This window comes from Cinclus cinclus, chromosome 19 (assembly GCF_963662255.1).
Source record: "Cinclus cinclus chromosome 19, bCinCin1.1, whole genome shotgun sequence".
Lineage (NCBI taxonomy): Eukaryota > Metazoa > Chordata > Aves > Passeriformes > Cinclidae > Cinclus > Cinclus cinclus.
The window spans coordinates 4,726,158-4,748,744 of NC_085064.1; the positions used below are offsets into that span (position 1 = coordinate 4,726,158).

Sequence of the window (22,587 nt, forward strand, 5' to 3'; positions counted from 1 at the left end):
TGCTCTCTTTCTCTGTGTCTTGTGTCTCCTGCTTTCTCCCCCCTTCCTCAGCAGGCCTCCTATGCTGCCTCTTCTTTCTCTTCTGTCTCCTACTGTGTCCAGCAACCTAAAGTGCCCTTCACCCCCGAGGACTGCGGTGCCACTCAGGGCCTCACTGTGTCAGTCTCTAACTCCTTTCTCAGCCGGCACAGCTCCTTTCCTGTGCACTCGGTGAGTTCTCTGCTTTGTCTTACTGCTCATCACTGGTGTGTAAATTCTGTGCTTGCCCTCTCAGGTCAAGCTGAAGGTTGCTCTTGGGGTTTATGAACTCCTGTGCTCACCAACCAGGTGGGAGAAGTGGTGTGTAAATCTCACAGTGTGTAAATCTCTCTCACCAAGTAAAACCAGGGGGGGCGTAGCTTGCTTTATATTGTGTGCTCATGTTGGTATTTGTGGCAGGGGACTGAGGAAGGAGAGCTGCCCTGTGTGCCCAGGCACACTCCCGTGACCTCTTGTGTGCCCCAGGCTGAATGTTGGAGCTGCAAAGTCTTTTTGTCCCATTGCATAATGCCAGTGATGTGGATGAGTCAATTAAAGGCTGCTGTGTGAGCCTGGCCTTGGGAGAAATAACAACATGCTGTCCACAAAATCCATGGATTTAGTCAAACATGTGGAGGCTGCAGCTCCTTAATTTTTTTTTTTTTTTTGCTAGAAAACAGCCTCTCCTAGATCTTCCATCTCATTTTTGCCTGTCTGCTTCCCTTCACATCTCCATGGTCCCAAACAAGCTCGGTTTTCTTGTGTGATTTGCTGATGGATGAGCAGGGTTTTCTCTCCTACAGCACTTGTAAGCAGCCTGAAGAGAGAATGGCAGGAGGAGCTGGAAATCATTTAAATCAAAATAGTATTAGAGCACTGCTAAATCTCTGATCAGCTGCTTAAATTAAATGGTAGTAATAACAAAGTCTTAATATAATGAAATTAAATTCAACCATGGGATTCCACCAGCTCATCAGTGTGGGGCTCGTTTGCATGTAAAACTATGTGGTTATGCTCTGATTGCCATGTGATGACAACTGAGAATACACTATTTTTTGACAGTGACCTGGATGTTTAGTAAATTAGGCTTCTTCTGGAGAAGAAATTATCAGACAAGACTTGAGAAGATTCAGAAGTGTTCCATTAGTTTAATGTTAAATGTTTGAAAACAGTATCCTCCCACTGTGCCACTGCTATCTTCCCATTTCAGCACTTAGTCATTCTTTAAAAATTAGTGATAATCACTGGTCCAAAGAAGAAAGTATTCAAGTGCTTTACAAGTAGAGCTACTTCACAAGCCATGAATGAAAGCTTTTGGCTTCCACTTGTGTGAGAGAGAGCAGTATCACAGCTTTGCTGCACAGATGAAAAGGCTGAGGGGTGGCAAGGTTAGTGTTTGCATAAATTTGTGGTAAACAGTTCTGAAATTTGAAGTAAAAGTCCTGAATTGTACAGCTCTCTTACTTGGTAGTGGTCTTTGCAGGCAAACAATGAACTGTAGGACTAGATAAAAGTACTTGACTATTTTTGATTTAATTGAGAGGCTATAAATATGATTCTATAATGTTCTAAAAATGTGTGGGCACTTGGATTTAAAAAAGTGTCCTTGTTGGATTAGATGGTTACTACCTATTAAATTGCTCTGACACATTCTCATCTTACTTAGGACTGTGATACTGTGAATATATTATTTTAAGAAATGTTAAAACTTCATTAAAAAAATCCTTACTCGTTTTTGCAAGGATTTGGTGAGGGGTAAAATAAATGACTGGAGCATGAGGAACAATGAGAAAAATGAGACAGTGCACTGTCAAATGCACAAAGGAAATAAGCTGAATTAAAAATGGTGATTTTTCCATCAGTGCCTTTAAATTAGGATAGTTTAATAGTTTCTCATTTACTCTATCAGGTCTATTTTTTCACAGCCAAAAATGAGATTTTCACTATGAAAGTGTCTCTGAGCTGCAAAATACCGATGTACATAGCTGACCCATGTAACACCATAACCATGGTTTATCCCATTTCCCCTCTCCCAAATGAGACAGAGATGTGGAACAGCTGTGGAGGTTTGGATCCCTCCCAGGGTGACACCCTCCATCAGCACTGGAAGGACCAGAGCCCCTCCTGCAATCTGCTCCCTGGGGTTTCACTCAAGGGATGCCACCAGCTGCACCAAGAGCACTTTGGGATGCTGCTCTGCTCCTCATATTCTCTTGTCTTCATTTCTCCTCTCTCCCTAGAGAAAGGCCACTCAATTGAGCACTGGTGAACAATAAACCTGGCAAAAATCTGCATTAGCTGCCACCAGCCCCAGTGAGGGAGTCAGCAGGGAGAGCACACCTTTCAGATACTGCCTTTTGTGTACCCACATAGCAGTGGTGGCTATCAGATCTTCTAAAATTATATGTCTCCTGCATGAATTGTTATTCATTCTGCACATGAAGCAAAAACCTCCTTGGATCAATACCAGGAAGTGCGAGCTGCTAAACTCAGTGGCTGTCCACTGACCCAGTAAGGCCCTGCAAGTGCAGCCACTGTTCAGAAAGTGCCCTGTGCTTTTTTTCCTTCCCTGGAGATGGCCTGGGGAGGCCACAGGAGTCACTCCCAGGGAGGACCTGTCCCTGTCCCCATCTGTTCAAGTGCCAGCAGCAGGGAGGCCGAGCCTGCACCACATTCTGCTTGTTATCCCCTTAGCTCTGTGCTCCAGGTGAAGGATTAGTGCTTTACTCCTGATTTACCGAGCTTAACAAGACTGTTTTCAGACAGCAGAAAAGAGGTGAAGTTGTTCAGAGCATCTTTTAATCTTTAATGGATGAATTTTTTGAGAGCCCTGACTCCTTTCCCTCCAATCAGCACTGCAGGGGCTGTTGCAGCCCAGCTGCCACTGCTGCTCTGTCAGCCCACTAATTGTGCTTTTCCCTTCTTTGCAGGAAATTGTGTCAGAGGTAATAGCTTTTACTGGATAGAGGCAGATCTTGAGCAACTGGATCAGACCTCATAGGTTTGGCAAGTTGGGCTGTTTTTTAACCGAGTCTGACTCGTGTCTGGCCTCTGTGCCAGCAGGGGTTTGGTTGGTAGTGTGGGCTGGTGTTTTAAGGAGCTGCATCACATTCCTCATCCCGTGGACAGCTGAGCCATTAAATCTCACACTGGGGGGACAACTGGTTTGTACTGTCAGGAATCATTCAAGGGATTCCCACCTCTTTTGAAAGTTCTAAGCAGTGGGAAAGGAGGTTTGCAACGAGAAGGCATCATCCTTGGCTGTGGTTGGCAGTAATTTCTCTCCAGCTGATCACCTCCCTCCCTTCTTGTGAGCACAGAGCTGCTGTCCCTTGGTTTAATCAATCCTTGTGCTGTTTGCCTGGAAATGGGTGGGCAGGTATCCGAGCAGCAGGAATAATCAGATCCTGAAACCTCATTACTTCCTGGCAGCTGGAGAACTCTGCACTGATAGAGGAAATCATCTGGTGACGAGCTCCTCTGCTGCCCATCCTCAGGTTTTCCACCAAGGGCTGCAGAAACTCTTGTGGAAGCTTTTCCTCACTGAAACAAGGAACAGTTGTATCTCCAGGGCATGTACATGCCATTAGTGGAAATTTGGCTGCATGCTTCAGTGCGAAGAAATAAGTTGCCTTTCTCAAAATGTTGGTTTTTTTTCTTATGTTTTCTTTTTAATTAAGGAACATTTCCAGTCATTTTCCAGAAACCAATTGGCTGTCAGATTCCAGCAGAAGGCGCAAGTGATTTCCTTATGAAAGCTCCAGTTCAAGGCTTCTGTTCTTGCTTGTTCTCACCATTCTTGAGCAAATTGAGCAAGTGCACAGAAAATTCACAGCAACTGTTTTTCTTTCTTGTGTGCATGCTAATGTATGTTCAGGAAAAGGGGGGTCAGATAAGTGATTAAAAGCGTGCACGACGCAGACATGTGCTTCCCATGTTTTCCCTGCCTTGTTCCCATTCCTGGAGCTCACTTCCAGCCTGCAGCACACACCAGGCTCTGGCCCTCAGCAGAGACTTTTCATTCATATGGTGGGAGCCTCAGTCAAACCACAGCTGGGAAGTCATAATGTGTTTGTTCGTTCTGTCCTAACGTTTTGGCTCCTTAATTTGGAGCAGAGGGAAGGGGGATTGAAAAGATTTGCATCCCTTTAACCAGCTGCTCTGACTTAGGTATTGTTTTGCTTTTCCTGTTTAGCATTCCTTCTCTGTTTGTGTTCATTTCCACTGCCTGTGGCAGGCCAGGACACTGGTATTAATAGTGCTGTTGCCTGCTGGCATCACTGGATCCTGCTGCTGAAAACCACTTCCTCTGGGGGTTTATACAATTTTCCTTGCAGTTGGAGCACTGCAGGTCTCTGTAGGTCTTTCTAAGCAGTCCCATGTTGACTTCATAGGGCACACACCCCATATTTTTCGTGTGACTGATTTTTTAGAAGTCTTGTCTTGGTCTCCAGACTGTCTTTTCTAGATCTGCCATCTTGATCTGAGGGCTTTGTCCACAAGCTAAAGAGTTGATGCTGTAGGTGCAACTGAATTGGGTTCTGATATTTTCCAAAGAGGGATACATGACAGCATGGTTAATAAATCTTACAAATGTTTTGTTCCCCTGCTGCCCCCTTATTTGTTTTGTTGCGGAGGTGTGCAGGAATCTCTCCTCCACAAGGAAAAGTTTGGATTTTGTGTTTTCTCATGCAGAAGCCAGAAGGCCCAAGTCCCATCCATCCCTATACTGTGCTAACCATCAGTTAAAACCAGGGAGGTCAGCTCTGCAGCCAGGTCAGAGGCCTTGCTGAGGAGCATTCCAGCCTGAGGAGTTGCTGCCTTTCCTGTGGCACTTCTTGAAGCCATTCTGTTGGCAGCTTGTGTTTCCAGCCATTCATTGCAGGAGCATTTCCTTCCTCATTAGCAAAAGTACCTGGAAGCCCTGCATTGTGTCATGAGATAGGAAGTCTTTTCCAATAGTTGTCTGTGCAATTATATTCTTAGGGTCTAACGACTTTGCAACACCCACTGTTTTGTGAACATAATTCTGTACTGTTACAGTTTGGGCATCCAGTCCTGGCATGTTGCCCACGTAGTTCCCTTAATAGCATTAGCAGAGGAGATCTCAAAGATTGATCCTTTCCTCTGATAGCTTCATACTTTGGGAGTCTGATGCTCTACCTGAACTAGGAGTGTCTGGCAGGATGGCAGATTAATTTGGCAGAAGTCCATTAGGTAACTGAGAAGGCTGTGCTTAAAAGGTAAAGACTGTGTCTGCTGATGCTGCAGATGCTCTGTCAGCCATATAATTGAATTCAGCTTTGGATTTGGGCTGGAGACTGCTGTAACTTGCAACCACTGACTCTCTGCATATATATCCCTGTCTCCTTGTTAGCTGTGGTCAGCCATGCCTAGTGAGTGTGAAGAAGCATCACTCCTGAAATAAGTTTTCTATTAGAGTGCTTATCTCCTGCCATCTAATCCAAATAAACAGCCAGAATGTCACTGACCTTTGGGACATCCTGAAACACGGCTTCTAATGATGGAAAGCTGTTCTGAAATATTCTGGGTTGCAAAAAATCAAAGGCAGCAAATTGAGAGGGTTGAAAGATGCTGTCTCTAGGAGACCTCTGTGTGTCACGGTGTGTGGTAAATGTTCAGGGCTGGGCACGTTTGCTTCCTGCTGTTCCCAGGAGACAAGACTGCTCCCAGCTCAAAGCTTTTCTTTGTGCAAGCACTTCCCAAGTGGCAGATAGGTCTTTTTAAAAACCACTGCACTGGTGAGAGGAGAGGGAGCTCTCTCTTCTCCCTGCCTTGGCCGTTTGCTGTCATGGGTCAGGGTCAGTCATGCTGGGAGCCCCTCTTCTGCTCCTGTGATGGGAGCTGGCAGTGTGGCCAGGGTTTGGATGCAGGAGAGCATCCTTTCCCAAAGATTCCTGTTGCACCCTGTTTTGTAGCTTTCCCAGAAATTATTTGGAAATACTTCGCTTAAAGCAAAGCCATGGAGTAGGAGGTTGTGTCCATGAAGTCATAACCAAGGCCTTTACTGACCCTGCAGGAAACCTCTGGGAAGCTGATTAAAACAAGCACTGATTTGTTTCCAAGATAAACTGTCTCCTCTTGGGGGGAGCACTGCAGGATGGCTTGTTCCCTTGTGACAGTTGTGTTGAATGGACTGTCCCCTCCCCAAAAAGGTATTTGTTTTAGAGGATGACAAGGCTTCCAGGGGATGGACAACACCCAGATCCCATGGAAGCTACTGCTGCAATTCCTGGGGCAGCTGCTGGCTGGGCTGGGTCGGGTCAGGCTTGGGAGCAGCAGGAATGGGTGCCATATGGACATCATCTCCACTGCAGGGTGGGTTTTTTTCCCTTTGAAAAGTATGCTTTACTCTTGGCTCTTGTCCCAGCACGGCTGCATAGCTGGAATTCCAGAGCTGCTTGCAGCCTCTGGAGGAAGGAGGGGGCTCCCTGGCTCCCTTTCTACAAGATGCAACTTTACAACAAGATTGGAAGTTGAGAGCAGGCTGACTAATTAATGCCAGCACACCAATGGCTTCTCTGTACTGTTCCCTTTGTTAACAGCATGCTGAGAGACTGTCTGCATCCTTAAATGATTGTTCACGGATCACATAATGAAGATTAATGCATTTTTATGGGTACCTGGGCCTTAAACTGGCATTTTTAATGTATCTCATTGCCAAGAGGTTGTTCTGAAGGTGTTTTATGAGACCAGGGAGATAGAAACATACAGTGATTGTCAACACTGACCTGCATTCAAACTTCTAAAATTTCTGCAGTGTTCTAAATTGCCTTCAAATTAGGATTAATGTGTGTGAAACTCCTCAAGGCAGGAGCAGTGCAAATGTTCCTGCCCCAGAAGCAGTAACTCATCTCCCTGAGCTGCTGGTCCAGGCTGCAGGCAGAGAAGCAGAGTCTGCCCTGAGCTAACCCTGCCAGTGCCTCACGCAGGGCTCTGCTTGTCCCAGAGTGACTTGGCTGAGGACAGTCATTTCCTTTCACTCCTGCCCTGCGTGAGCTCCACTGCTGCTTTGCAAAAGCCTGGCTTTTCCTCTGGGTTCAGCAGGTCAGGGACAAAACCCCTTGGACCTCCTGGGTGGAAGATGTCCATCAACTACAAAGTGAAGGACAGCGTGTGTCATGGGGGTGCAGGAAATCCAGCAATGGGGGAGCTGGCACAGAGCTTCTGCTGGAGCTAATTATTTCCTCTGCAGGAGCAAAGGATCTTGTTATCAGCACAGCAGTTTTTTGAGTGCCTTCTTGAGCTGTGGTTTGGGGTCTAGGCTGGGACTTGGGGTGATTGTTGTTGTGTTAGTGCCAGTGAGATCATGAAATACCAGGCAGGCATAATGAATCTGCTGAGCCAAGGTGATGTCATGAGCCTGGCGTCTTACGAGGGATTTAGTGGTTTGTGCCATGCAAGTGAAAATGAATAAATGTAGAGCATTTATCCAGTCGGAAAGTAAATACAGAGATTAGACTTGTCATTGTTACTGAGGCAGCTCCAAAAGCTGACAGTGTCCCTGGAGCCAGTGCTGCTCATCTGGAAAGAAATGGGCAGGAAGGGAGAGGAGCCTGTCCTAGAGCCAGTCTCCTTTTAGCCACAGGCACATGGTGGGGATTAGCATTTTAATTATTTTTCAGTAGTCAAAAATTAAGCTCTCTTTCCAAAGCATCCCCCTCCTCTCCTCTGTATTGTGACCTACAATTTGTTTTGGGCCCTGAGAATACTCTCAGAGCACTGCTGGACTCGATGCAAGGCACAAGGCACAGACACTCAAGGATTAAGGTGGTGGAAGGTAAAGTCTAGTCATTGACCTTTACATTTCCTTTCCTTTGTAGTGAAAAGCTTTTTTGACCAGGCTTCTGGCCTGAGGCTGTTCTCAGTTTAGATTTTTAAGCCCACATCTTTCCTAGGTAGAAACAAAAATACTACTGCTGAGCTGGGTGCTGCTGCTGGGTGATGGACTGAGCTTTGCTTTTTCTTACCCGTTCAATTCTCCTGAGAAAATGTAGCCTGAATTCTCAAATTCCTGCCTTTGATTCTCTCTCTTTTTACATCACAGGGGTGTCACTTCTCAGCCCGGTTTGAGCAAGTTGTGTCAGTGCTTCTTGGGAGCTCTGTACTGCACTGTCCTGCAGCAGATCCCTCAGTGGAGCAGCTCCACAACTGCGTTCCAGCCTGGGGTTTTTTGGATGATGTGATTCTTCTTTCAGTCCACTTGACTATGACCAGCTTTGCAGGTTTTAAGATAAACTCCTTTGCAGCAGATTTAGCATTATTGTCTTTTTTTTTTTTTTTAATGGTTGTCAGCTTTGTTTTGGACTTACCCCGATGGCAAATCTTACTAGCACCAGATGTTGAAAGAGAGGGTTGCTCTTGTTTTTCTTGGCACAATGTATTCCCAGTGTACCCTGTTTAATATTATCTGAAGAGTAATCTGATGATTAGGAGAGATAGTGAAATAAAGCTTTACGCAGATGATCTCTTTTCATCTCTTCAGCTGACTCTTCAAGGCACTGCATTAAAGGATTGGTTTGATAAGGAATTCATCACTCTGGAGGGCAATTACCATTTTTGCTCCCTGTTTTTCACGAATGGGAAGGAGTAGCAGCATAATCTTCTTTATCCTTCAGTGTAACTTTGAAGGCAGTATCCAGCCACTCCTCCCTGGGAGCTGTGTGTTCTGGAACAGACTTGACACAGTAGCTGTTAAATTATAGGGCTGGAGCAAAAAGCATCTTAAATTTGGATCCTGTGGAAAATCCCAGAAAAGCAATAAGCACTTGAAGTAGTTTTCTCTGCAGATACTTCCAGTATGCTCAGAGTTGTGCTTTGTGTGTGCCTTCACATCCTTTCTTCCATTCAGGTGATTTTCAGGGTCCAGAGATATCCAGGTTTTACCCTACCTAGTAAAGGCTGGATGCCTGCAGGTCACACCTTGCTGCTCACTTCTGTGAGATGAGCAGCCAGGCTGATGTTGGTACAAGGACACACCTCTCCAGGAAAAGCCTGGCTGATGTATCCCAGGTAGCAATTCCTGCTCTAGTGTGTGGATGGTAAAATAGTGCTGCTTGTGTTACAAATGCCTTGTGCTGTCACTGCTACGCTGCTGCCAATCTAATTACTTTTTCTTTTGTCTGTCTCTTTCCTTTCCCCATCTTCCTTGTTTTTGTGTTGTCTCTGCATCTGCAGTACAAATCTGTGTTTAGGTCCTACTCCCAGGACTTTGTGCCTCACAACCAAGTCTCCATACCTCCTTTCCTCTCTTCTACCTCCTCCTGCTCCACCCCACCATTTCCACCTGTCCACGCATCCCAGAGCCCTGACCTAGAAGTGCCCGCTGCAGCCAGCCAGTCCCCCAGCACTGTGGATGTGCCAAACTCCTCTTCTCAGGAGAGCAGCTTTAACGGGAATGCTCCTGTCTGCCTTCCTTCTGAAACCTCTTTCACTGATTCTCTCCAGACGCCTTCGGTGAGACTATCCAAAGAGATGATAATGCACCTTAACGCAAGGCTGCCTTTATTTGTTGGGTTTTTTTTTTTTTTCTTTAAAGAAAATGTCTCTTGTATTAATACATGTTAAATTGTGGCCTGGTCTGGTTTCCAAATGTGTGTGAATTGCAGAGAGGAAATCTCGTGTAAAAATGGCTAGAAAGGAATGGACAGCCTCAGCAGGTCTTAGAAAATGTTAGGCGTATGTATGAAACACAAAATGTCAAATGCTGGTCAAGAGGAGAGTTGGCTGTAGTTTCCTGCAGTTGTAAGACAAAGCTGAGGGAGGTAAATGAGTGTTTTTTGAGGTTGATAGTCATTAAATGCAGGCTGTAGCAGCAGTTCAAATCCTGCAGTTGTCACCTGCTCCCTCCTAAAGTCAGCAGGAGCAGTGGGTGCAGTCCAGCTGTGTCTCTGCTGTGCATAAAACCTATTGTTCTCTCCAGGTTCTGCTCTTCCCAGTTCTCATCAGCCCCAGCTGTGTGCTTGGTGGCAGGTCATCACATGTTGGTGAGGTTAGGCTAACACTGTTCCCACTCTGCTAGTCTGAGGTCCCACATCACTTTGCACATCACTGAGCAGGTCTGTCCATTACAGATACTTTTTTGAACACCTCATTTTCAAGACAGTTCCTCTTTCGTCTGCTGTGAAGCCAAGAGTTGATGGGATTAGAGCTGTCAGCACAGGGCATGCTAGTGCTGCCTCTCTGCCAAGTTTGGAAGAGGGTCACTGATTACAGAGTAAATGTGCAGCTTTTCATGCTTTGGACATGACCTTGCCTTGCATCTTCCTTGCGCTGGGTCCTCATTATATCCTAGAAGGCCTCGAGTTTGGTTTATTCTGGCGTGATGGGTCTAGTCCATGCTTGTAGCCTAGTTTGGGGGATACCTTGGATGCCCGTGGGGCTGCAGGGCTGGTCTGCTCTCAGCAGGACTGCCCTGGGTAGGACAGGAGCTCTGTGTCCAGCTCTGAACATTCTGCTTCCAGCACCTTGAAATCTGCCAGCTGCACCTTGGCAGTCTCACCTGGAGTCCACAGCTCTTACAAAGCAGTGCCTGCTGCTGCCCAGGGCCTTCAGGATAGTCCTTCAGAGCCAGAAACAATGACCCCCAGGACGATGCAGCCTCAGTGACCGCTGTTGGCCACAGGGACAGAGAGCAGCTCCGAGGGAGGCGACAGCAGCTGCCAAGAGCACTTCTGCTCCCAGGTTCTCTCTGCCATGAAGCGCTGGTGGAGAGCACCATCACGTATTTCCTTTCATCCTGTCTCCCTCAGAGTGAAAATGCCAGTGAGGAGGCTGGTGAGGGTGAATATGTCAATCTGTATTCCTCTGGCCAGAGCAACGGGGAACTCCCTCGCTCTGAAGGAGTAAGTAAGAGCCTGGAGAGCCCCGGGAGGGGCTGCCTGGTGCATGCTGAGCTCCCGCGCTTGGCACCGGCCTCTCCTGCACACCCTGGAGCTCCCTGTCCATCCTGCTGGCCCACCTCCCCAGCCATCCCTCTGCTTGCCCACTCCTGGCTGCAGGTTTGGGGGCCCTCCTGGTGCAGGTGCAGAGGCAGGAGGTGCTTTTGGGGTCGTGCTGAGCCCTGGCAGGAGTCAGGGATGGCTTCTCCTGCCGCGCCGTTTCCTTTGCGCTTCGCTGGCTGTTTGGAGCTGCTTGCGTGGAGTTCCCTTCCAGAGAGCTGCACCCTGTGCCATCCTGGGGCTACATCTCTTCTTGTAACTGCTTTGCCTTCCCTATTTTAATACAGAAAGCCTTCTGCACTAAATACTTATTTTTTCCTTTGCTGTTTGGTTGCAAAATAAATGATTGATTTAGCATTGTACTCACACACAGTTTCTTCCTTTACTCAAGCCTTGTAACTTAGATACTTCCTAGAGGAGCCAGGGCATTTTCCATTCCAGGGAGGTCCCATCTTCCTGTTGGGTCATAGGAAACTGGCAGAAGTCTGTGGTGATCCTTTTGCCTGCCCTCATCTTGGAAGGCGTATCTCCTGCAGGATGTCTCCAAGACCTTTATCCATGGTGGAGTTAAATATGCTAAGAGATAGCACTCCCATCACTTCCCCTCAGGAGACACGTCTGGCCAGGCCCATCCTTTTGGGCAGCTGTGAGTGGGTTCTCAACTTCGAAGCAAAGGGCTTTGCAGATAAGAGTCTTGAAAAATCCTGCAGACACCAGGCTCAGCAGGGTGTTTCTGTGCTGAGTGGAAAGCATGGAGGTGGTTTCAGTCCTGTCTGTTCACTAGGTTGCATTTCCAAGCTTCACTCTGCATGATGTTAAATAATTCTGAACTCCAGCACTGTTGGATTAATATTCCCATTTGCCATTCATGGCTATTTGTCTCCTTAATAAATGGCTAATTTAAAAAGCTCTATCTTTGCTCTGAGCTCTCTACCTGCTGTTCCGTGCTGCGGGTTCAGCTGGTTCTGCTTTTTTGCATTAGCCTCATTTCCACAGCCCTGAGTCGTGGAGTGGAAACGTTGCATCATTGCAAAACCTCTTCTGATGGGAGAGGAGGGAGGTAGGAAGCAGTGAGCACCCACCCCCTGAGGCAGGAGGGCTGTGGTCAGGAAGGGCACTGAAACTGGAGAGCTTAGAGATGGTTGTGTCTGTTTGGATTAAAGCAGGAGGCAAAGTGTATTTCAATAGGAAGGGCTGGAGGAAAAATAAAAGTTCATGAGTGGGTTAAAATCCAAGACAACAGCTGAGTTGTGTTGTAAGTTTCTGCATCATTTCACAATATTAAAAGCAAACAGTACTAATTATACTAGTCTCTAGAGATGGTCCCAAATTTCCTGTCTGATTAACTTCTGTGTTTTCCTGGCATTTGGCATTAACTTGCATCAATCTTTAACTGCTCTGTAGGAATTTACAGTAAAGGGCCATTTAGAGGCAGGCAGACTGTAAATGCAAGGCTGGCTGGGCTCAAGGACCCCGTGTAATGATGAAAAACTCCTTTCTCTTGGTAGGAATCTCCCCCTGTCAAAGACAGCCACTGCAAAGACTCTCCTTTGAACAGCAGTGCCATGGGGAAGGAGGGCAAAGATGGTGCTGAAAGGTAAGCCTTGACCCCCTGGTGTCCTCCTTCCTGGCCTGCCCTAAACCTCCTCCGTGTTGTCTAAACTTCTAAGCCCACTTGTTTTGCACAGCCAGTGCATGGTGGGATCCTGCTGAACAAAGAGAATCCTGGCAAGATATCCTTGCTGAACTCAAGTGGGGGTTAATGCAGCCTTTGTTAGCCATCCTCAGTCCATCTCAGTGGCAGTGCTGTCACTGATACTGGCTGCTACCTCCTGCTTCCAGAGAAACATGTGAAAAAAGTCTGTATTGCTGTTTGGAATAATCTTCCAGAGGGAAATTTCTTCCTAACCCTGCTAGTTAGAGGCTGGCTGAGGCCCTGGAGCAGGAGGATTTATATCCCTTCTAATGCTCTTAGCTGTCATTTGCCTATGGAAATGAAGAGGTGCAAGCTGTAACAGATGGGCTTCAGGAGGAGTGGAGTGAGTGCTTCCCTGCTGCTCGAGATTGCTCTGCAATTGCATTTCTAAAGCAAAAACAGAGAACAGCGTTGATTTGTGTGTGACAGTCAACTTCCCTCCCCCATTTTCCTGCAGTTTGTTTGAGGGTTTTAATCCCTGCAGTGAAGGGGACAACACAAGAGTGCTCTGCAAAGCTCACCATCTACCCAGAGCACTGACTGGTGCACAGGATTTTGGCCTGTGCTTGGGGAAAGCTATGAGGAACATAAGTACCTTTTTTTTTTTTTTTTTTTTTCCTTCAGAAATACAGGCACAGAGAGGGCACATGTCCTGGCACAAGACACAAGAGTAGCAGCCTTTGGGTATAGGAATTCTAGAGAGGGATGTGCACCCAAAAAATGGTGATGATTTTCTGCTCTATTTTCCTGCAGAGCAAGAGCCTATCATATCCCCTTGTCTCAGCACAGTGGGTCATGAACTGACTAAGATGTGTGTGTAGAGTGTGCTCAGTCTCTATACACTTGAGGAAGGGCTTAGATTTGTGTGCACTAAAAATTTGGTGGATTAAGGAGACATGGAAGTGTGTACTTTTAGTAAAATCCTGCCTGCCAGAAATGCAGACAACTGTTCAGATCCTAAAGGTTTATCTTTCTCTTTTTCAAGAGATGCACAAAGCAACAGAGTTAGAGCCAGACATTTGGGCTTGTTTGCAAAAGATTTACCTCCAGAGTGTGTGTGTACTTACTGTCATTTGATGACAGTTATTTCCCTTTTTTTTTTTCATAGGCAGCCACAGTCACCAGATACTTTGGAGTCATCACAGCTGGAGGAAGAGGTAGATGAGCTGTCCCTTATTGACCACAGTGAAATCATGTCTAGATTAACACTGAAGCAAGAGGTAGGTGCTTTCAGGGTTTGTTTGCATACTCTTTGGTTTACTCCGAGTTGAAATCTGATTCTCTATGTGCACAAACAAGGCATTACCTTTTATTTGATAGGAAAAAACTAGATTGCAGCAGAAGTGGGGTGTGTGTGAAAGCTGCTGTTCAAGTATGAGATGCTGGTGCAGGCTGGGAGCACCAGCAATGAGTGAGGGTTTAACAAAAGGTGAGATGTCTCCCTGAAAACCAGCACATCTTGTGCCCTTTTCCCAGTCTGCCCCTTCCCACCTCTTCAGCCTCTGGCAGTCTGAAATGAATCCCATGAGAGCCTGAGCACAGTAAATCCAGGTGTGGGTGCTGGCCTTTTTCTCTGAGAGGAGGTTCAGCAGGTGAATGAGCAGGACATGATGTTACTGGTGTGGAAAAGCAGCCAGAGGAGCAGTTTCTGTGTTTGAGAAGTAGCTTTGTGCCTAGCCTTGGGTGCACTCTCAGCCAGCTTTGCTCACTGTGCTCTTGAGCCACGCTATCTGTGACATGCAGCTGGAGGGAACACGCAGGCTTTTGAAGCTTTCAGACTGTCAGGGGGCTTGGCTGAAAAACAGAGAATGGATCCTTTATTGGCACTTTAGAAGTGTTCTTTGGTCACCTGAGATGTGCAGGAGAGAGTGGGAAGCTTTTACTTGTTCTCTAAGTGGTATTTCCTGAGTCTTGACAGAGGGTCACCTGAAAAATTCACATTTTAGAGCTGCTCCATGGCTGTAATCCATGATTCACTATTTTGCATGTTGAAATGATGAAGACATTCCTAAGGGAAGCCAGACACAACTCCAGTCTCCTCTGATGGATTGTTTCCTTTAAAAAACATTTAAAAATCAGTGATTTGGGACTAGCAGATCTGTGTCTTCGTGTCTTTTTTCTTTCTTTTCTTTACGATCTACATGTTGAAGCAGTATAGAACTGTCACTGTGAGCTGCTTCCTGCAGTGTGGGAGCTGCTGGCTGAGTGGAGGATCAGTTTTGCATATTTTGAGTTGTGAAATGCAGTCGTTAGAAGAAAGATGTGTTTTAGAGAGTGGTAAGGCAGGGGTCAAGCAATTAGCAGGGCTGTTTTCTTCTGCCAGTTATGGGATCATTTCAGGTGACCTCGGGCCAAATGGCTCCAGATTAGAGAATTAACTTGCTAGGTTTTGATGTTCCAGGAACATGCAAGTTGAATGCGTGACCTGCCACCCCACAGCCACTGTGCTATGTGATCCTGCACTGTGAGACAGTTCACACAGCACTGCTGCCCTGTTAATGGTCTCTTGGGAGTATTTGTGGCACTTTGCTCATTCTCCTGTGGGCAGAGGGTTCAGCCTTCACTGAGCTTCAGAACCTGGCATTAAGGAGTCAGAGACCCTGAGTAAAGATCAGCCCAGCTCCTCATCTGGGACACCAAATGCTCTATTCAAATTCCAGGATTATCCCAGCACTGAATTCCATGTCCCAGCTTGTGCTGCAAGCAGTGCCAGGAACATTGCGTGTTGCTGCCAGTTGCTCCTGAGCTGGAGCCCCAGCCACGTTAAACCAGGCCTAAGGGAGCTTGGGCTGTGCCTAACGTGGCTGTGTTCCCATTGCAGGGGGATGATGGGCCAGATGTCCGTGGTGGATCTGGAGACATTCTGTTGGTGCACGCCACGGAGACCGACAGGAAAGGTACGAGGGGCAGCAGGGCAGAGCTGGGGGCACAGCCTGGCACAGCTTTGGCTGCCTGCCCTCTGCCCCGTGGCCACAGACAGCTGGGCTGGGGGAGAGTCTGCAGGGATCTCTGAGCCTGGGGGTTGTGTTTATCTGTGGGAGATGGAGGTAAGCTGGATAAGCCCCTGGTGGTTCCATTTAGCAGCAGGGATGGGATTAACTCCTCCCAGCCCTTGGGTGGATATGGAAGATGAGGCACACCGGTGACAATGCTGTGTTGTGTCCCTGTAACTGCTGAGATGCCCTCTGTGGCAGCAGGTGTGACCAGTCTGTTGTGCATGGATCCTGTTTCCAGTGGTGCTCCTTGTCCTTTTGAATTTCAGGGCACTGGTGATGTAAGAGTTACTGGAATGGTTGTTGCATGAAAGTTGGGGAAAATGGATGTTGGTTTGGGTCTGTGGGCACTGGGAGGCTGTTCAGGTGCTGTTCTGCTGAGACCCCATTTTTTCTATTTACTGTCCCTCTTGTATCCTGGCAGCCACCCAGACTAATTTAGAGAGGGAATCCACAGTACAAAAGAAGAGCTGTGGGGGAGGAGAAGGGACATTAGCAGCCTTTAGCTCTAGATTTGTTAAAACCCCTCTTCATCTGTCCAAATCCCATCACCACACCTATGAGGCAGCTCCTTTCCAAGACCTGTGGCAAAGACAGCCTTTGCAGTGTTTCCAGGGAGTGATTTGAACCTGCCAAACACATTTGTGCTGATGGCCTTAACCAGGATTGATCTCCTTATCTCCTGGGAGGCAAAACACTAACCCTCTGAATCACTCAGCGCTCTAGTTTAGAGGTTGATAGTCAAAGGGGAAATATCTTTCATGTACATTTTTAAATGACAGGGGGTTTACTGTAGCATAAGTTGTTTGCAATTACTTACCAGCACCATTCAGCTAGCAGGAAAATCCTTCCCCTGACAGCTGTGTTTCCCCATCTGCATTGGGCATCCAATCCAGGCAGAAAGAACAACGTCAGGAACACACCAGAGAGGAGGAGGCAGTTGATTGTGCTAAAGCTGGAAATGTATATTAAGGAAAATAGTCTAAATGAGATGGTGGAAATACCCCTTATAAACATGCTGAAAGTGGGGTAGAGAAACTCTGCTCTGTTCTCTGGAACAAGCATCACAACAAAGAACTTCCCAACTATTCCTGTTGAAAAACAGCTGCTTGATAAGGGGGTGAGTGCTGGACCTCCAGTTCATGAACAGGGGCTCTGAGGGTTCTGCAAGCAGTGGGGTGAGAGCTGTGGAGAACCTTTCAGAGCTGGGAGAAGCTAGAGCAGGATTTTATGTGCCCAGTGGTGCAGCTGTGGAGAGCTGGGTGGAGGGAGCTCGGGCAGTTCCCAGTGCCTGAGCTCGGCCTCACAGGCTCTGCCAAGCCACGGAGCTGAATGGAGCACAGAGGAATTTGTGCTATGCTAACCCACTGCTGGGGTGACTGAGAGGGTTAATGAATTAAGCTTACAATGAGAAGAATTCGGGGCTTGTAAATCAATCAGCCAAACGGCACAGAGGGGTAGAGTTAAGAGGCTTTCCTTTAAAGATGAATTTCTTGGCAGCTTCAAGTGGCAGAGCAGACCAGCTGTATTACCTCACGTTGCCTTTTGGGCAGATGGGAACCCAGAATAAATGTAACTCCACGCCCTGTTGCATGATGCTTCTTGTCCATTTGAGTTTTCTGAAAAAGCTAAATGGCATAAGGAATAAAGAGAGACCTGTGGTCTTCAGGAATAAAATCCATGGTCAGTTAAGTGCTCATAGCCACACACACTTGATGTGAGTGCAGGATTAGAGCTGGACAAAGCCTGAGGCTCACCCCTGATGTGACCACCCAGCCTCTGTTGTCTGTAACCCAGAGGCAACAGCACTCCCGGATGTGAGAGCAGGGGGAAGGTGAGGTTCCTGCCAAGAGAAGCACTGCAGGTAGAGAGGCACAGCTCTCCCTCTGTGCCCTGCTCCTTCCCACCTCCCAGCAGTGGCTGGGAGTTACAGCACGTGGATATGGGGTGATGCCTGTGCTGGCTGGAACCAGCTCTGCATGTACAGCCCAGCCTGAGCAGGCACAAGAGGAGCTCTTCCTCCCTGTCTGCCCTTGGTGCAGAGCTCCTGGCAGGGGCAGGGTGCCATCCTCTGCACACCTTGCTCTATGCTGGGACTAATGCCTAGTGCTCCCATTTTGGCACTGCTGTCCACAGTGACCAGGCATTGGGACTGCAAGTGTTCTGCAGTCTTGACCTGACATCTGCATTCCTCTTTGCAATTCATGCTTCAAATTCCATCGTCTGTGCCCATCATAATGCCCAAAGCCTTTGCAATTCTAGGCCCTACAGCACCTTGTCCTGCTGATGAATTAGCACAAGCTGACTGTGTCCACCACATCTCTGTTGGGACAGCATCAGTTTTTTGCAGAGCGATTTGCTTTCCTTTTGGCTGGAAATAATCTTCTATTTACACTGTCCTGGGATGGATTTCCTGGAACTCAGCAAGGGCAGAGGATTTGCAGCAACACAGCATGTGTTGAAACATGTGTGTTCCTCATTGGGAGGGCAGAGTGACCTGCCTGAGCACCAAAGACAGGACAAGCATCACGTCTTGCCATCAGATCTTTTTAAAGCATCCCCGAGGTCTAAACTACGTTTTTCCTTGACACATGATCGATAGCTCCTGACCCACAAGCAGGTGTTTTTCACTGACCCTTTTATGAGGTACTAGCCCGAGTGGCTGCAAGTGGGAGCCAGGGCCAGGCCGGTGGGGACAGGGCACTGTCACTGCTGCTCTTGTGCCAAAGGGTCCATCTGCTGGTGAGGACCAACAGCACAGCATTTCTGGGAAGTTCACTCGTGCCAAAATGTGTCCATGTCCTCCTCTGTACATCTGGATTCAACCTTACAAAGAAGCTTCTTTTTCTGAAAGCAGGGTTTTCTGAGGTTTTTTTTTTTTTTTTGCCTAGATCTGGTGCTGTACTGTGAAGCCTTTCTGACTACGTACAGGACGTTTATTACCCCAGAAGAGCTCATCAAGAAGCTGCAGTACAGATATCCTTTTATGAGTGGCAGTTCACTCCCACCAGGAATCAGAGCTGGATAATCATCGTGGAGAGAGTTGGGGGCAAGTTTTTTGGTCAAAAAGCCTGCTGGCAGCGTGGTCAGGAATGTGATGGCCCTGATGGTGTCCCAGGCAGGAATTCCTTCACCTCCACTCTCTCCAATGGGAATTGCTGCAGGGCAGGTCCAGTCACTGGACCTGAGAGTTATCCCCTGAGGGTCGTGGCAGGATAGAGGAGCTATTCAGGTTTTTTGTATGTCACTGGGGAACTGGTCTTTTATTTGGAACATCCTGTTTTGTAGACTGGGGACCAGAGAACCTTCTGCCTTCCAGAGGGGCCATGGGAGTTGCCTGCATGGACAGGTGTAGTTTAATATTAGATGATTAAACCATCAAGACTATCTCTCTCTTACTTCAGTAAACTCAGCCCTGAAGATGCTGTGCTCTTGGCCTCCCAGTTCTGAACTGAGCTTGTAACTGGTAAGGAGGCAGGGCCCTGACGTGCAGGGTGAGCATTCCTGGCAGGGGATGGAGAAGGGCTCTACCTGAGCACCCTGCTGCCATTCCTTGCCCGTGGCTCTGTTCCCTGCCAGCAGGGCAGGTCTGGGTGCTGAAGCCTTGTGGCTCTGGTGCTGTGCACCCACGTCAGAGGGACCTGACGTCACCAAGTGTCACCATGTCCTGCTGCAGCTCATCAGTGCCATCTGCAGCAGAGCAGGGATCTGTGGCCAAGGACACAGCTTGGCTCAGCCCAGATGACAATCCCAGCTGGGGGATCCCTGCAGGCCCTGCCAGTGCTGCCTTACTGATAACCTTGTTCTCTGTACCTTCAACCACCTGGCAGAAGGTTTTTCAGCCTGTGCTGTCGCTCCTGTCCCTCTCCTCCTTGCAGCAGATTGGGCAGCCAGGAAGGTGGAGGTGACATCTGAGATCTGTTGAGACCAGATGTCGCAGACCAGTGGGGGAGATCACTGTAGGGAAGTGCTGCTCATTAAATTCCACCTTAGAGAGAACAATTTCAGGGTACACCTGCTCTCAATTCTGTGAGGCGTAAGTACCTCCTCACACCCTCTGCTACCAGCAGCTGGTGTCAGCTTAATGCCATCTTAGAGCTATATCAGTGTCCCTTATCTCCTGGAAATGGAACACTGGTTTCCATCAGGGCAGAACAGTGTGGTGTTCCAGTGTGGCTGCCCCATCTCTGGAAGTGTCCAAGGCAAGGCTGGATGGAGCTCTGAGCACCCTGGGACAGTGGAAGGTGTCCCTACCCATGAACTGGATGATTGTTAAGGTCCATTCCACCCCAAGTCATTCAATGACCTTATGAATGAACTGCCTGGAGGCAGTTGGGAATTGTACTGATGCTGGTCTGGCTGCACTGAGTTGATTCTTTAATTTGCAACCAACATATGAGAAGTTTTGCCACTTCCCAGACACGTTCAAGAAGCGAGTCAGTAAAAACACCTTCTTCGTGCTGGTGCGAGTGGTGGATGAGCTCTGGTGAGTTGCCTTCTTCATTTTGGGATGCAGGGTCAGTAATTCACAGAAATCTGGCAGCTGGGAAAATTAGTTTTTAGGGAAGATGTATTTTTTTAGCCCTATCTGTAATGACAGCTGAAATCCCCCAACCCTGACCAGTGGGACACCTGTAGTGCTGAGCTCTCATGTTGGAAGAACAGATTCCTCCTGTGTGTCCTAACTGGGTAAAAAATAACAAGTAAAAGAGGAATCTGTGGGAAAGGAAGAGCTGGGAAGAAGAGGAATTTCAGTCACCCAATTCTGCATGCAAAGAGCACAGAGATTTGGTACAGATACAGAGCTCAGTGTCTCAGCTCTGACGCCTTCCCTGCCTTTTCCATTGTCCTCTCAGCTTGGTGGAATTGACAGAGGAAATCCTCAAGCTGCTGATGGACCTGGTGTTCAGGCTGGTGTGCAGTGGGGAGCTGAGCCTGGCCAGAGTGCTGCGCAAGAACATCCTGGATAAAGTGGATCAGAAGAAAATGCTGAGCTATGCCAACTCCATCAAACCTCTCGCGGCCAGAGGGGTGGCAGCCAGGTGAGGGAAGGTGCACACAACCATATCTGGGTCCTCTGAGAGCCAGGGCATCCCTTCCCTGGGAACACAAGAGCTTCCTCAGTTTAAAATACATGAAAGATAAGGAAACAGGTCACATTTTCTGAGCCTTTGTACTTCCTCATTGTTTTCCACAGGCCAGGGACACTGCATGATTTCCACAGTCATGAAATAGCCGAGCAGCTGACCCTGCTGGATGCTGAACTCTTCTATAAAATCGAGGTACAGAGATAAGGATGGGCTGAGGACAGTGGGAGGGTTTGGACCTTCTGCAATGTCTGGTATTCCTTGCCAGCTCTCCCAGACACCTGCTGTAGGACACAGCTGATCTTGTGCCAGCAAGTGGCTGTGAGCAAAGGCTGTGACTGGGAATCTTGGGGTAGAAATCCCATTTTAATGTGTGGTATTTTCCCACCCCTCTCCTCTCCTTCCTTGGCAGATCCCAGAAGTTCTGCTTTGGGCAAAGGAACAAAATGAAGAGAAGAGTCCCAACCTGACACAGTTCACAGAGCACTTTAATAACATGTCCTACTGGTAAGGAGCTCAGAACAGCCATGGCACTGAACGGTGCCTAACCTCCACTGCCTTGCAGATATTCCAAGTATTCCTCATAGACTTGAGTTCCTTTGTTACGAATGGGATAATGTATATTTTTTGGTCAGGAAGTAGATGCAGAGTGCTCATCTAAGACCCCAGAGCATAGCAGAAATAAAACCAGGAGGGTTAGGGACGGCCTTGTAATCCAGAGGAAGTAATTATTACTGTCACTGAGCTCTTTGAACAAACATTCCCCTTGCAAATAAATGCACTCTGTGAAACTATCCTGTCTTTGCTGTGGGTTACAGTGCTCCATTTAAGTTAGAGGTATTGAGAACTTTTTAATATTGGTCCATTCCTATTAGTGATCAGTTTTGTTAATGAAACAAGAGGAAATCTAATCTCTGCTTAAGTAGGTTTATCTTTTATTCTGTCTGTTCTTCCAGGGTTCGTTCAATAATTATGCTACAAGAGAAAGCCCAGGACCGAGAGAGGCTGCTCCTTAAATTTATAAAGATTATGAAGGTACCAGCTTGTTTTTTCCTGTGAATCACACACACTGCTGCTTAAAGGAGCAGGGGAGTGGGGCCCTTTGCTTGGTAGAGCTGTTTGATGCTAGAAGGCTTTTCAGAGCTCTCCAGTAACTGGAATATTCTCCCTCTTCACAGCACTTACGAAAGCTGAATAATTTTAATTCCTATCTGGCCATTCTTTCTGCACTGGATTCTGCACCCATCCGAAGGCTGGAGTGGCAGAAGCAAACCTCAGAGGTGAGGAGCAGTGGGGCCTGTGGTCTTTGGGGAAGGATAAGTGTGGTTATGTATGAAACAGCTGAGTGGTTTTACATCTCAGCAGTGTCCCAGGGTGGAGGGATGGTGGATAATTCCTCTCCAGTGGGTAAAATGCCACAGTGCTGGAAGCCTTCAGTGTGGCTGAGCATTCTGACAGCTGCAGGAGTGCCAGCACAGTCACAGGGGAGGACAGCCTCCTCCTCCTCCTGCAGCCCAAGGCTTGGCGAGGCTGAAGGCAGCAATCTTCCACGTGAACACCCCAGGGTCGGGCTGAGTAAATCAGCTGGAAGTGTTTGCAGGATAGCATTAACTCCCTGCTCTGTGTGGCTCTCTGGGAGGAGGTGACAAAGAAGCTGGGTTTGCAGCAGGGGTGTCACCAGGGGATTTGTGTCCTGCAGGGCCTGGCTGAGTACTGCACCCTGATCGACAGCTCCTCGTCCTTCCGCGCCTACCGAGCAGCCCTGGCTGATGTGGAGCCCCCCTGCATCCCCTACCTGTGAGTGGCCACTTCCTTCCTATGCACATTAAAAT

At 47.8% G+C, this 22,587-nt stretch overlaps 1 protein-coding gene across 1 annotated transcript in view; it reads left to right on the forward strand.

Annotated features, from left to right (window-relative positions):
- RAPGEF1 (Rap guanine nucleotide exchange factor 1) overlaps positions 1-22,587 on the forward strand; it is a 48,990-nt gene that overhangs the window by 25,300 nt on the left and 1,103 nt on the right. Inside the window, exons 10-23 of the mRNA XM_062505489.1 lie at positions 52-210; positions 9,217-9,495; positions 10,791-10,883; positions 12,488-12,576; positions 13,784-13,895; positions 15,497-15,572; positions 18,560-18,644; positions 20,062-20,154; positions 20,525-20,710; positions 20,866-20,950; positions 21,168-21,262; positions 21,712-21,790; positions 21,934-22,035; positions 22,455-22,552. Of these exons, the coding sequence (XP_062361473.1) occupies positions 52-210; positions 9,217-9,495; positions 10,791-10,883; positions 12,488-12,576; positions 13,784-13,895; positions 15,497-15,572; positions 18,560-18,644; positions 20,062-20,154; positions 20,525-20,710; positions 20,866-20,950; positions 21,168-21,262; positions 21,712-21,790; positions 21,934-22,035; positions 22,455-22,552 (1,631 nt within the window). The remainder of the gene's footprint in view (positions 1-51; positions 211-9,216; positions 9,496-10,790; positions 10,884-12,487; positions 12,577-13,783; positions 13,896-15,496; positions 15,573-18,559; positions 18,645-20,061; positions 20,155-20,524; positions 20,711-20,865; positions 20,951-21,167; positions 21,263-21,711; positions 21,791-21,933; positions 22,036-22,454; positions 22,553-22,587) is intronic.